The sequence below is a fragment of the Alexandromys fortis genome, unplaced genomic scaffold (assembly GCF_014885135.2).
Source record: "Alexandromys fortis isolate MF-2015 unplaced genomic scaffold, M_Fortis_MF-2015_v1.1 scaffold_106, whole genome shotgun sequence".
NCBI lineage: Eukaryota > Metazoa > Chordata > Mammalia > Rodentia > Cricetidae > Alexandromys > Alexandromys fortis.
Window position 1 is genome coordinate 4,454,220 of NW_026067980.1, and position 14,498 is coordinate 4,468,717.

The window sequence follows — 14,498 nt, forward strand, 5'->3', positions numbered from 1 at the left end:
CTGACAAACACTGGCCCAGTCAAAAGGGCAAGGTCAATATCACCAGTGCGGTCATGTTTCAAGTATGGGCCCTCCTTGATAAGCTGCCCAAAAGACAGCCATTTATCAGCTCCGTGGCCTTCCTCTGAATGGCCCTTAAGTTCTACAGGCTGAGCCCGAAAAAGAGAGAGCTGTCAAATCTCAGCAGAATGTATCCTACAGTAGACCTGATTAGTGACCTCCAGAGCAGCCAAGGTCATACAAACAAGGAGAGTCTGAGTGGCTCTCAGTGATAGGAACTTACGGCAGCGTGACAATTAAATGCAATATGATCCCCACGATGAAAACAGAAGAGAGGGGTGAACAGCAAGGAATCGGTATTCACTCCATCCCTAAGGTGTGATGTTACCGCAAGGAGGGGGGTACAAATCACCCATTTATCACCTTCACAATCAAGAAAACCACGTATCTATGGGTAGGGAGTCTCCTGGGTAGGCTCTGTGGAATGGGCTTAAACTGGTCTCTTACAAATACAGACTTATCCTTCATCCCACCACTGGATATCTGTGAGGGCTCCCTAAAAGCACCTGCGTTATGGGATTGTGGTGAAGGAACGTTCACAGACCCATAGCACTGAGCACACTATGACACTAAGTAAGGGCCCTGCATGGACTAAAACTGGTCATCCCCATGACTTCACGTCTGGTAGTTACGTGAATGTGGGTCACGGTGGTGCTTACTACAGAGCCTTTGCCAGGGTGGATGCGGGTAGGAGCTCCGACATCATCAGTTCACCGTCCTGACGCTGGCAAATCCTCAGGTCAGGTCAATGATTTACTACCTATGTTTCCTTCTCATCCGTAGGGCTGCAGCTCTGGATCCAGGATGAGGCTGTCTTCTCCGGTCTTCTGGAAGAGCAGTTCAGACAGTAGAGGCAGTTGTGGGAGACTTGCAGACCCAAACCACAAGTGTGCCCAAGTCTCACCTGTGAGGCCCCGGGGAGCTCTGCAGTGGCCAACTGGTCCAACAACATGTGGGCTGCTGTTTGTCTCACCCAGGGGCTGCCTTTGTGGGTTACAAAGTGGGGGTTCTGTCTGGCCAGCTGGATTGACATGAACCGTCCTGAAAAGTGCTTCATCATCAGGCCTATGATGTGAGAAATTCTTCCCTGACAGAGCTCTCTTTCTACAAAAAGACAATAAAATGAAAAGGACAAACAAGGCCCCAGTGTACCCGATTGTCAGAAAAGTCAATCCCATAAACCCAAGTACTGAGGCGGAATGATACTTTCCTTGTGGTCAAGGATCAGCTGGGACATCTGCCTAGATCAGTTGCTTATCCTGGACCTCAGTTTCCCCATCTGGTGAAACACAGTTTCTAGCGACCACTCAGTGGTTTTGTTCTTGGTAAGAACTGGAAATTCCGTGGTGCTAACGTAATTCAGAGTTCTAACGGAAAGGTGGACCTGGTTCTGTAGTCTTCAAATGGACATCAAGCAAGATGCCGACACTGTGAGGAGGTATTGTCTATTTTCCAACTCAGGCTGCCAGGGCCCATGAGTCCACACACGGGTGACCGTGGACATCCAAGCAGGAGCAGTGCTGATCACAATTCTTCCTGCCTAAGTTTCCATCTCTCTTTTCTCAGATGGAGTCCACGATTTTCCCATTAGAAACCTCGCTCCTACAGGCAATGAGGCTGTCAACCACACAGCCTCATCCTCTCAGCTCCCACAAAAATGAAGGATTCAAAATCCAAACAGAGCTAAGGTGTCTGTCCCTTTGGGGGACATTTGTGGATATTGAAAAGGAAAAGTCTCTTCTGTGAATGCTTCAAATGCCCAGAAAGATCTTTGTTACCAAGGAGAGAGCCCACAGAGACTAACCTCACCAGCACAATGAGGAATGCGAAGAAGGAGAGGGGTGGGAGGGAGAAGAAAGAGGGAAAAAAGGAAAATGGAAGGTGTAAGGGAATGGAGAGGGAAGGAGGCATGGCCCACGACCTAACTTCCTGATCTAAACTGCATGGCCAGCTGTCCATCAAGGCAGATTTCCATCCTGGCCTTCCCAGTTAATAAAGACAATAACTTTCCTTCCTCCCTTCATCCTTTCCTCCTTCCCTCCCTCCCTCTCCCCTCTCTCACTTTCCTCTTTGGCCTGTATTTTTCTTCAAATGGTAACCAATGGCCCCCAAAGTGTTAGAGACGGTCACACAGCATATTTGTAAAAGATGGAACGCAGTCCCTTCGGAAAGAAACAAGGTTTATTTGATGAATATAAATAAGACAATCAGCACAAAGTACTCCTCATACACATGATAACAAAGTTATGAGCTGTACATACCTTGCACATGGTATTTCTACTAGACATGAGGTTACAATGACTGGCTAATACATGCCCATTGGTAGTTTTGAGGGTTCCTTAATTTTATTTATTATTTATTTTTCATATCGATGTCCATAATCACATGGTCAATATCACAACCCACATGCCACTCACTTGAAGAAATATTACAAGAAGCACTATCAAACAAGGGTCTCAGGGAACTAGATACATGGACCCCTGGCAGCATCCAGATGCAACTCTACACAAAAACACGGCAGAGAGAGCTTATATCAACACACTTGAGGTCTCATCATAAACACTGTTTAAAAAGGAAAGTTGACACACTGTGAAGGTGCATACTGAATACACAAAATCATTAAATACAAAATCGAGACTATATATAGAAATCAAAAGGGGTTATAAATACAAGCCTGCTCTTGCGCAAGGTAAGACTTCAACCAATTCCTCCTAAGGGTTAGCACAACCTTGTTTTTGTTTAGTTTCAGTCATACTGGATTAGAAGGGAGCCTGCTCAAGGATGCAGAAAGAAAATACCTTCTGAACGTCACAGTGTTTGTTGTAAACCCAGACACTATTTTCAATGTGTGAAAAGGGGTTTCTTTTGTAACCCCCAAACATCAGAGAATATTGCAGAAAATGGGAAAAGATGTTGTGTTAGATGGAATTCACTTTTCCAGGGACCAAATGATACATTCGCATGAATGTAAGATCAAAAATACTTTCAACCAACAAAAGTGGGGCCAAAAAAAAAAGATCCCCCAAACAATAGCTGTGACAAAATTGGCACAAATGTAGAAATAGGTAAATACACGTGGTTGATCGCTTTGTGTGCTACTTCAAGGACCCCGTTTACCATCCTGGTTCTGCTACTTCCTATTTCAAGTATTTAGTTGCAGAGTTCAAGTCATGACCTGATGGTAGGCTGTGAGGACTTCTCTGAGGATACCCAAACCATACCTGGGGACCAGTCTGTGGCTTGGGTTTTCATTGCCACACTTCACCAAAAAATCCTAAATAAACTTGCAAAGAACTCTGCTCCCTTTTCTAACAACGACCTACATCCTTTTGATAGTTAAAGGTCAAACTTTTAAAACACGAATGTATTTGGATCATTTATGTTAACATGTAAGCTTTACATAGTTCACAATTTACCGACAAGAACGAAGCCCACAGCAGGAAACCTGTTTGACTATATTAGTCCTGATGGCACCAGGAATAAAGGGTGCAGTTCAGGAACAGTTTCCTTTCCCCAGCAAACAAGGGGTTTGTCTTCTATCTCTATGGCTCATGAGAGAGGTCCAGAGTTAATTGCACCAACATTTTGGAAAGTAATAATGATTTGATTCAATGCAAGATTTCAGCAGCTTCTGCTTAGAACCCTTTCCACAGCAGCAAAGAAAGACAATTGTATTTATTAAGGCCACTCATGCTAAAATTCACTGTTTGTCCTTTAGGAATGCAGGAAGGAGGGTTCCTCCCCTCGACAAAAATGGGTCAATACAAGAGCTGCACATTTGCCAGGCTCAGTTGTGGGTTTTTGTATGAAGTGGTAATGACTAATCATTTTTTATCTTCAGAGGAAGCAGCAGGAGTAGAAATCTCCTAAGTACCTTGTCATTGTATGTAGAAGACCTCGGAATGCGGTCTCTTTCTCTGGCATGTGCTTTAGAGAACGACTCTACCGTACCCACAGACAGCCTGTGCAATGCTATTTACAGACACACAACTTTTGTGATTGTTCTTCATTCATCAATGCTTGCACGCTTGACGCTGAAAATGCTTTGGAATCCACATCAGAGACATTTTCTTAAGGAAAAAAAAAAAACAGTGAGAAATGACCCTTCATTTAGAGAAGACCCAAGCTCACACCCACTGCTTGCACAGCATTTGGATCTTGAAACATGAATGACTCTCGCAGCTTCTTCATGGAGGCCTGCATGTGTGAGAAGGAGGAGAGCCTGAGGCCGGGTCCTGTCCCAGCCGTGCGTGGGGTTCAAGGAGCAGGTGGAGGAGTAGCCACCCGCAAACGCCTCAGGCTTTTGCCACTCTCTTGCACATGAACAGGACAATAAAATTATGAATGACCAATTTAGATGTGCCACGCACTGTCAGAGACACACACCATGTTCTCATAAGGCGATTTCTTGGCAAGTTATTAGTGGTTTTAAAAAATTGATTTCATTTCCAACCTGGCCCAGAGGTAACAACTGATCACACCATCGAAATGTGGTCCCTTGACTGACAGACTAAAGAAATAGAGGAGGGCTCTCCATGTTTGGTCTTTTGGTTTCCTCGTCAAACACTCCACGCACCGGGGTGCACAAACGTCACCAGCAGCACTCATCCGCAGCAAGTTTAGACTGCACGGTAATCTGATGTGTTAGGACCACTTGGACCGACCAGCAGGATAATGGGGGATGGGGTGAGCTGTCCGACAGACACTGAATCCACAGTTTGAATCCCGTGCAGTGCCCGTGTATCCAGGAGGCAAAGCAGCAGAAATAAAACGCTCGCCACGTGGCTTTCAGCAGAGACGGTCACACTGCAAAGGTCCAAATCCTGACAGAAAATGAAAGGACTGTCATCTTTCTCCTCCTTCATACACTTTCTTTCCCATACACCCAAATGCAGGAGGGATGAGGTGACCAGAATCACGCAGGAAAGCGAAGGTGAGGATCCCCCTTCGGTTCGGACCTGCCGCTGAGGCTGGTGGTGGGCAATGGAGACAGCCACGCTGCAGGCGATTACGTGGCAAAGACTGCAGTGTGGAGCTTTCCCTTTAGCCAACCTTTCTGACAGCTGCAACGAGAAAGTACATGGTTTAACAGAGAAGGACACTGGTGGGACCATTTGCCACGTGTGGTGTGGCAGAGGCTCCCTCCCCTTCCCCGACCCAGCCATGGCCACTCCCTTTGGTTCGGGTCAGGTGAGAATGGAACGGGAGCAGAGAAGAAGGACAAACAGAACAGGAAGTGAAATTGTGTCCCACCAAATGTCTTGAGAAAAGGCCCTTCACACCATGTCCCGTACTGCGCACACATTATAGAGAACCACAAAGAAAAGGAAGGGGAACGGATGTGTTGGATTCTCTCATGGGTCACTGTGGCATGATCAAACTGCAGGTCGCTGTTTCCCTTCCATGTTTGCTTTCTACAACGACTATGGTTTTACTTAAAAATAAAAATAAAAAAAAAAACTCAACTAAGAGACTAGAATGTTAAAGGCCATCAACCCGCCAAAAGCGTTAGCACTCACTTACGAGCCAGGTGACAGTAACCATTTGAAAGACCTGTAAGCCCTGCCAGAGCAATGACAAGTGACGGTTGGAGCTGGCAATTCCATTCACGTGTACACGCCAAAGAACTGAAAACCTGGACTCAAACAGATTCCAGAACACAAGTGCTCCACGTGTCATTGCTCACAGCAGCACTAAGTGCCTGTCAGCAGAGGAGTGGATAGCAAACTGTGGTGTACACGCCACGCCACGCTGGAGTTGCAGCTGTGCCTGGCTTCTCCGCTCATGCTCAACCACGTGCTCCTTGCACTGCCACTCAGAGACCCTTGGAATGCTGGGTGTTTCCAACATACGGGCGTCAGGTGGCTATCTGGAGACTGTGGCAGGGAAGAGTGGGTATACACACGCACACGCACACACACACACGCACACACACACACACACACGCACATGCACACACATTTTGTCTCATTTTACTCTTTGAGACAGGGTCTTGTTACATATTCTGACGTTGAATTCACGATCACCGATCTTCTTGCCTCAGCCTCCCGAGTGCTGGGGATGCAAGCACAGCCCACCAGGTACTGCCTGCTAGCTCACGTTTTATACCGACCCTTGGATGTCTGCCTTGGCGGTTGATCCACAGCTACACTCAATTCCTTCCGGCTGATGAGAAAGTCAAAGATCTCTGAGTCTGCCCCGGCAAGCATTTACCTCAGGACATCCTTAAGCAGTGTTCACGGAACGCATGGCTTAGATGGGACTCGGCAAACTCACACTTTGAGGAATTTGGGGTAATTCTTCTGGTTAAAAAACTCGATTCAGGGCAAAGAGTGACTGCTGCAGAGGCAGAAATTTAGGGAGTTTCTAGTGCGGGTCAGGTTACTCACTCTGGCACATAAAATCTCTGCAAACTTTGTATGAAAATTGTAAGTCTGAGCACGCTTTCTGTTTCATGAGCTGTGCATAGCTCTCATTCTTTTGTGTGCTAAGCATTCCTTAATCATCCCTTTAAAGGGCTAACCGATATATTAAGAGACCTGTGATGAGGCGGGAAAGGGGCACACGCGGCAGTATTAAAACACACAGGTTGTTTCCTTTGGGGAACTAAATGAAAACTAATTACAGTCGATGTCCAATGTCTTTGACATTTTCCCAAGATAAAGCAGCAGAGAACAACTGTTTATGCGGTTTTGAGATGAGTTTCTAGCTGGCCACCAGATCCCAGCAGAACACGGGTCTCTCCCATGGTCACAGTGGACTGCTGTGGGAAAGACAATTCTTATCTTTAGACAAGAGAGCTCTCAAAAGTCCCAGATGGTTTAAATACTGACCTTAAAATGTCATTAAAAAAAAAAAGCTACAAACAAGAGAACGAATAAGTAGCATGCCTGTCACACACTTAGTGAGGACCCCTCCGAGCCCTTACATCAGCTACCTCTTTTAGGTCCTAGGACACTTCTTAATTCTTTTCAGTGGAAAGACAACAGACAACTGGCATGGAGGTGGTCATAAACTTTAACAGTCTACCATGCAAATAAAATGATTTTTTTAAAAAGTGTTGCCACCCTTCAATGAAATAGTTTTTTTTTTTTTTTTCACCAAGAGGCTCAGATGCCCCTGAAGCTGAAAAACCAAACCAAACTAACCCCGACTGGACGTTGCCAGCAGTTGCAATGGAGAACATCACTCCTTGAGGGGCAAGCAAGAAGGGACTTTTAAAACATTTAAAAACGGGATCTAGCCTCCCAACTATGCCAACCAGGGACCCTACAGATTGTAAGGTGATTCCCAGCTTGGCCAGTCTCCCTCACAAGTATGCTTAAACCTCTCCAGTATTCTCTTGCAAGGGAGACCCAGCTCTGTCTTCCAAGGCTGCAGACATCTCTGCTGTGATGGTTATGGCCACTCCAATGCACAGTTGTTTACAGCGTGCCGCCCTTGTCCATAGCTCTCTGTAACCCTGCAGCACTTGGGATGGAGGACCTATGAACCCTGGCCAGGCTGGCAAGGTCGCCTTTAGCCTGTGCCTGCTCTTTATTTCTCCCCACGCTGTACTCTCCGGCATCGCAACATTGTTCGTCTCCTAAGTGCGTCATTTTCCCACATACATTCCGGTCATTTCTCCATCGGATCGATCTCCTCATTCTCACCTGAGATACTGTGTCACCCAGGAAGTCTCCCACATGGTCCTTCTCTTGTGACTTGTCTAGACTTGCCCTACCCACTATGGTAGCTGCTGACCATATGTGGCCACTGCCGAATACTCAAAACACGCCTAATCCAGATCGAAACACGCTTAAAGTGTGAAATGCACACCAGATTGTGAAGATTTAAAATGGAAAAAAAGAATGTACACTATCTCAGGAACCATTTTTAATACTGACTTCATGTCAAAATACTTTGGATGTATTGAATCCAGTAAAATCCATTGCCCTAAATTCTACCTGTTTCTTACACGTGGAACATGTGCGCGCTTCAGAAAGGCACACTACAGAGGTGACTCTCCGTTCTGCTTCCAGTGAAACCTATAGCCCAGTTTGGTGAGGGCAAGGGCAGACTGCTCTCGCTTGCCCAGCATCCCCTGAGTTTGTACAGTTCCTGGAACAGACGTGACGGTGTGATTAGAGTAGACACGGTCCTGAAATCTCCCTACCCAGCCTCCCTTGGAACAAGCCTTTCTACCCCAACTCCAACTCCAACCCCAAGCCCTGGCTGTTGAACTGACCTACAGCAGACCATAATTATATTCATTAACCCAATTAGGACTACTATCCAGTTTGTTTTAAATTAATAGAAAGGAAGTTTGCCCAAACAGATTTAGCTTAAGGACCGGGCCTTCTTTAGCACATGTCTTTCTCCTGTCATTGCTAAAGAGAAAGCCAAGTGTGAAAGCTGTGGGGACACAGGGGTGTCACTCCTCAGGGGTGAGGCAGGACAACATCCTTTAGGACAGTGGTTGGTTCTCAATCTTCCCAATGCTGTGTGTACCCTTAATACCATTCCCCGTGTTGTGGTGACCCTCCCCCCCAACATAAAACTATTTCATGGCTACTTCATAACTGTAATTTTCCTACTGTTATGAATCATAATGTAAATATCTGATACTCAACTCCCTTAAAAGTGCTGTTTGTGCCCCCTCCCCCAAAAAGGAGGCACCACTCACAGGTTGAGAACAACCACTTTGGGTGACGAGCCTCTCCACAACACAACTCAGAGAGTAGTTAAGAACCTCAGTTCTATACCCACAAGCAAGTCAAATTGGCAGTAATCTAAAAACAACTTGGGAGCCCAGGGCTCCAAGAGCCTTCCCATTCAAATCCTCTAAGGTCTGCCTAGACTTGTGAGATAGGGACCCCCCCCCCAAGACCTTCTGGGCTTCCCTCAGGAGTCTATTAGCATACCAAAGCTCTCACTGGCCCCCAGGCTCTCTCAGCACCAGGAAAAGTTGTTACAGAGTCCATGCCAACACCTTGGCTCCTCTCAGCTCTTCTCACCCCACCCTCACCCAAAACTTTCCCAGTCATGCCCCTGCCCCCTCCCAGCTTCTCACTCCGATATAAGCCTGACATTTTGGCCACGCGCTGTTTTTTTTATTCTCTCTCTCTTTCTCTCTCACTCTTACTTCCTGTATGGCTGTAAGAGGGACCTGTGGGGTAAACACGGGTGTTGCTTGTAAGATGCTGTGTTTGAGGGAATCTTTTTGGAGGAACAGAAAACCAGCACTCTGCACAGGCGATGTGCCTGGTGTTGGCAACAGTCACAGGAAAGGGCAGGGACAAGGTACATGTCCTCACTTAGTCTACTTAGTCATGGGGAGACAGACTATACACAGACATACGAACTGACACCTGAAGGAGGCTTTAAATCCCTGTGCCCTGAAGGAGACAAACACCGGAGATCAGGAAGGATGCATTTGATAGACTGATTATAAATAACCAAGAAACAGTACCTCTGACTTTGGATGGGGAAGGAGGCCTAAAAGTTCCTGGTGGAGGAGGGGAAAAAAGCAGATTGACTAATTTACACCGTTTGATCTCATGTCTGCACCCAGACAAGCAATTACAAACATCCGCAAGGGTATGTACCCCCGAATATTGGTGATGTTTTATCATGGAGGTATTTACATTTTTCTGAGAATTTTTTGGGGGACTTTGAACTGAAGACTGTGGGACTGCTGTCATGGCTGATGTAAAGCTAGTTCTTTCATGGGAAGAAAAACCCCTACTGGCGTCACTGCGGCCTAGGGTGCAAGACGGACGGGGGACTATGTACCCCAACAGGGAGATTCTGGTCCAGGACATTCACCCCCAGGAGAGCCAGCTATAAATGTGCCTTCAGACTGTTTTTCTTTGGAATAAAGGCACCTGCCTGGTTATGGCTTTCTTCTCTGCCCCTTCATCGGTGATTTGCAGAAACGGGCTGGGAGGAAGGGGTCTTTGGTAAACACAGAGGGGTTAAAGGGGAAACTGTTTAATAACAGTAGTAAAACGCAGGCTATTTTTGACATCTGGGTTAATGTCCACTCCGTTCCATGTGCGTCCCAAATGTGTGCAGTGTGCCCCAGGTACAAAAACAGACACCCATTCACAACAGCCACGGATGCCCCTAACATATTGCACATGGTACCCACATAAAAGGCCAGCCCCTGATAGACCAATTAACCATGGAGGAAGAGAGGGCTCCTTCAGGGCCTGGGGCATCCTATAGAACAGCTCCTCTGAGCAACTATACACAGGAAAGCCCAATACAGTCATTTCTGATAATAATAATAATAATAAAAACATATAACTACATCTGTGTTATAACTTAACATCTTTTAAAATGGGATGGATTGGGTTTCCCGTTTTCTTCATGAAGATTTATTTATTATTGTTGTGATCAAAGTGGCAACAAATTATGTTAAATCATTTAATTTTCTTGATAGGAGCAACCACCTTGAAGCCATAATTCAAAAATATGAGTGGAGAGCAGCGTTTTACCTTGAGAGTGGCCTCCTGCAGCTCACAGGGCAATAAAATGTAACACTTCGAGTTACACTGCAGGGCTGGAAGGGTGGGGGTAGGGCTGGCCTTCCAGCCTGGGGCTGAGGCTGTTGGGATGAAGAGCTGCAGGAGGCGGCAGAGGGCTCTGCCTTTCATCTCTGCCCTCTTTCTGCTGGATGCGACTCACCCATATTTTAAAGGAAGGGCTTCAGACTGATATGCAACCTATACCTGGAAAGGGCCTCACACGGGGCTGTGAATTCCTTGGGATTTATTTTTGTAATTATTATTGTGGTCAGGAGTATTAATGGCTCATGTTTGGAGCAGGCTGTCTGCCCAGCATCTCCTCATTAATTATCTCAAACAAGTCGTAGGGTACCACCCATCCACTTGCTTGGGTAGTGGCCCCTCGGCATCCGTGAGAACTGAGTGTTTGAATCACATGCCCTCCTTTGCCTCCTTTGAACCTACATCCTTTTGACTCTTCAGTCCTTTTTTTTTCTTCTTAGGTCAGAATTTCTTAAACCTCGGTCTTTGTTTCTTATCTTTCACCTCTCCAACTTGCGTGAACTCTAACATGGATAGTATTTAACTCATATCTTTCTCTTGTAAGCAACCTCTAAACACAACATACTCTGTCTCATAAAGCTTTATTTTAATACTTTAGCGGGACCAACTTCTGTCTCTTGTCTAGAATACAAGATGAAAAACTGCCTGCCCATTGCAACACGGGACTTCATTCTCCGAAATCTAGCGGACAACACCCTGCCACACATTAGCTTTGCCTTGGACCACTCCTGACACCCCAGCAATGACCTTGTCTCAGGGGAGCACCTGCTATGTATCATCTGGCCATGCACACACTTCCATGGCCACCAGCAAGCTCTGATGCCACCTTGGTTTACATTGGGGGTCTAAGTATGGTGGATTAAATTACCTCCTTCACAAAAGCAGAAGGCAGGAGCAGTAAAACACCAAAGTCCCCCATCAGCACAGGTGGGAGGAGCTCCATCTAATCTTTAACACACTGGTTGGGGAGTAATGAGTGATCTGTTGTAATTTTTTTCTTAAAAACAAACAAACAACAACAACAACAACAAAAACCAGGTCCTTGGACAGCCTACTTTTGAAGGACTCTAGTTCAGTTTTCCTCAGTCTCAAACATATGGACAAATTGTGGTTGAAAGTTCTCTGCTGTCAGACACTGACCTCAATGAATGATGGCCTCCAGTCTCCCTGACCTCTGTCACTAAGATGCCAATAGCATATCCTCACTCCTGGTCGTGACCATGAAAAGACACCAGGTATTACCAACTATCTCAAGGAGGAGCACAGCGAGCGCCAGGTGAGACTTCTTGGTTTAAATAATTGTTACGAACAAATTGGCTGGCTGTGGATTTTAAACATAGAAATGCGTATGTGCATACATAGTTACCAACCCAAAGGAGATATGAAAAACTTTCGCAGAAACAAAGATTTATTTCTACACTACTTCATATTATTTGAGATACAGCTGCCTGGGCTTAAGAGTCCCTGGAAGTCGGTATAACCTGAGCACCAAACATAATGAAAATGTACAGCTATCTGACATGAAGTAGACAGGCCGCTGTGCTGAGAGAGCAAGGCACCTAAGACACTTGCTGAGCTAAGTGAGAAGGTAAAATCTAGTTTAAATTTATGGCATTCCTCTAGTGTCCCTCTAGGAGCTTGGCATTTCGCCAGGGTTCCTTGTTAAAAATTTGTTAAACGTGTTTGGCATTAACGCAAACACAGAGTGGCCATTTGTTACAAATTCTATTGGAATGCATTCATTTAAGGCAATGAAGTAGTTACTAGAAGAGAAAAAAAAGTTCATTAAGTACATTTCAAAAATACAATGATGTATGCAGTGTAAGTGTGGCGCCCCTGTGGCTATATAAATCGCCGACAGAATAACCACACATTGTGTTCAGTTTGAAACTGGACTCTCTTAAACAGAAATGATAGAACAAAAACTCGTTTTGTTTGTTGTCAAAACTGATGTGAGCCCTTCTTTTCTGGACTAGTTGAAACAACCCACACTTTGGCATGGATTTTCTAACATCTCCAATCAGGAGAACACACAGGTTAAAATAAGGCTTTGGGAGTCTTTGCGGGAGGGAGAGGGCACTGCCGACCATACTGGACATGAGAGCTGATTCAGCAAACAGAATTCCCATGCTCTGGAGAGAAAGGAACCTACCCTGGGGAATCCTGCAGACGGTCACTCAGGTGGGGCCACACTTCCGCACCCTCCTACTCACAGGAAGCTGTTAAGTTACCCACAGAGGGGGAACCATACGCTTTCATCACAGGGGATGGAATCCTATGTGCAAATACCCTAAGCCTGTGTACAGACCTCCCGTCTTCCTGTCCCACCCCCAGCCTATTCACAACCAAGGCATTACTGCTGAGTAATAGCTGCTCCTTGGCTGGCTGAGAATAGTTCCAAAGCTGAGCTTCAGGAGAAAGTGGCCATGGGCCATTCAATGACATGTGACCCTATAACACAGCTTACTAAGGATGTAAACTTAAAACATGTCATTTGGGGGTCCACTGAAGCTTACTTGTGGATCTTAAAACTGAATTAAAATTTAGGCTTACTCGGTCACCTTCAGAAAGTCTGACCGGAGTATTCTTGTTTCTGAATGAGCATCCTAGCAACCGAATCCTAGTTCTCAGAAGACACTGAAATAAGCCCACGTGAGTAGAACACCCAGGCCTCTCCTGTTTGGCTTTTTTGGTCCTCTGTGCTTGTTGTAACCTGGGCTGCCCTCAAAGGGGACAGAGTCAGGATCTCTTGGTCCCAAGCTTTTAAACCATTCCCCCAGTTCAAGTGTGAATTTAGAGAAAACCTAGAATTCTGTGGGTGGCCTGGATGAGTCTGTTTTTCCATTCACAAGTGTCAAGTGGGACCAGGAGGCAAGAGTGAGCAGAGGGTACTTACCTCCAAAAGAGGCAAGAACATGAGATTCAAAAGGAAAAACAAAACAACCAGAATAATGCAAAGCCAGTTTTAGTCTGTGCGCTTCAAAGTTCATGCCACTTGGGAAGACCCTTTTAAAGAACACACACACACACACACACACAGAGAGAGAGAGAGAGAGAGAGAGAGAGAGAGAGAGAGAGAGAGAGAGAGAGAGGTGGGCGGGAAGAGAATAGAGGGTTTCACACTTGACGAAAAATACATAGCTATAAGGACACGATATAGGGTCCCTCAACAGACTCTGAAATTGAAGGCTCACTCTCCATGATAAATCCCCACTTCCTCCAGCACAGGCTTGTTCTTGAGATGGAGTTTTTCAAAGTCAGAAGAGAATAAAGTAATCCATGTTTTAACTCCCTTATAAGAACTCCATGTCAGGATCAACTTGTCATATGTATGTACATAAGAGAGACCTTTCCAGAAACTGGATACTAAGAACGGTGTCGTGTTCGGCAAAGAGATGTTCCCTCCAAGCAAGAGGGCTGGAGAAGCATTTTGCAGAGTCTGAAATATGAAGGAACAGTTTGATAGCTGTTACGGAGCTGAAGCAGCTCAAATGACAAGTGTTTCCAGCAGGATCCTCAAGGAGCCCCTGACGGTAATTAGTCTCTGGGATTTGAAGGCACCCTTCCCGCCTTGCTGAGGTGGAATGCCATTTACTCTTGGGCTGGTGACTAATTAGGGGTCTCGTTTGAAGATCAAGGTTTTGCTATCCCTGCTTCTTAATAACATGGTTTGCCTGTCGGCCACCTGGGTCCAGGCAAGACCTCCCTTTTCCCCCCTCCCCAAACTACCAAGCACTGCCTTAGGCCAGAACAAGTGTGGGCAGGAAACCACAGATCCAGCCTTTTTAGCAATTTAACCTCTTCATCACCAGCATCTTGCAATCCTGCCCTTGACTGAGTTGCCCTGAGGTGAAGAAGTCTGACCTTATTTCTCAGGCAGGGTGA

General features: G+C 45.9%; 1 protein-coding gene across 2 annotated transcripts in view; it reads right to left on the reverse strand.

The window, feature by feature from the left end:
• Nucleotides 1-2,245: 2,245 nt before the first annotated feature.
• Nucleotides 2,246-14,498, reverse strand: part of Erc2 (ELKS/RAB6-interacting/CAST family member 2) — an 875,988-nt gene continuing 863,735 nt past the window's right edge. Inside the window, exon 16 of one of the 2 annotated variants that reach the window (XM_050158253.1) lies at nucleotides 2,246-4,883. In XM_050158253.1, the coding sequence (XP_050014210.1) occupies nucleotides 4,680-4,883 (204 nt within the window). In that variant the 3' untranslated portion in view covers nucleotides 2,246-4,679. Of the gene's footprint in view, nucleotides 5,124-14,498 lie in introns of both variants that reach the window. The other variant, XM_050158252.1, reaches the window with a different exon arrangement.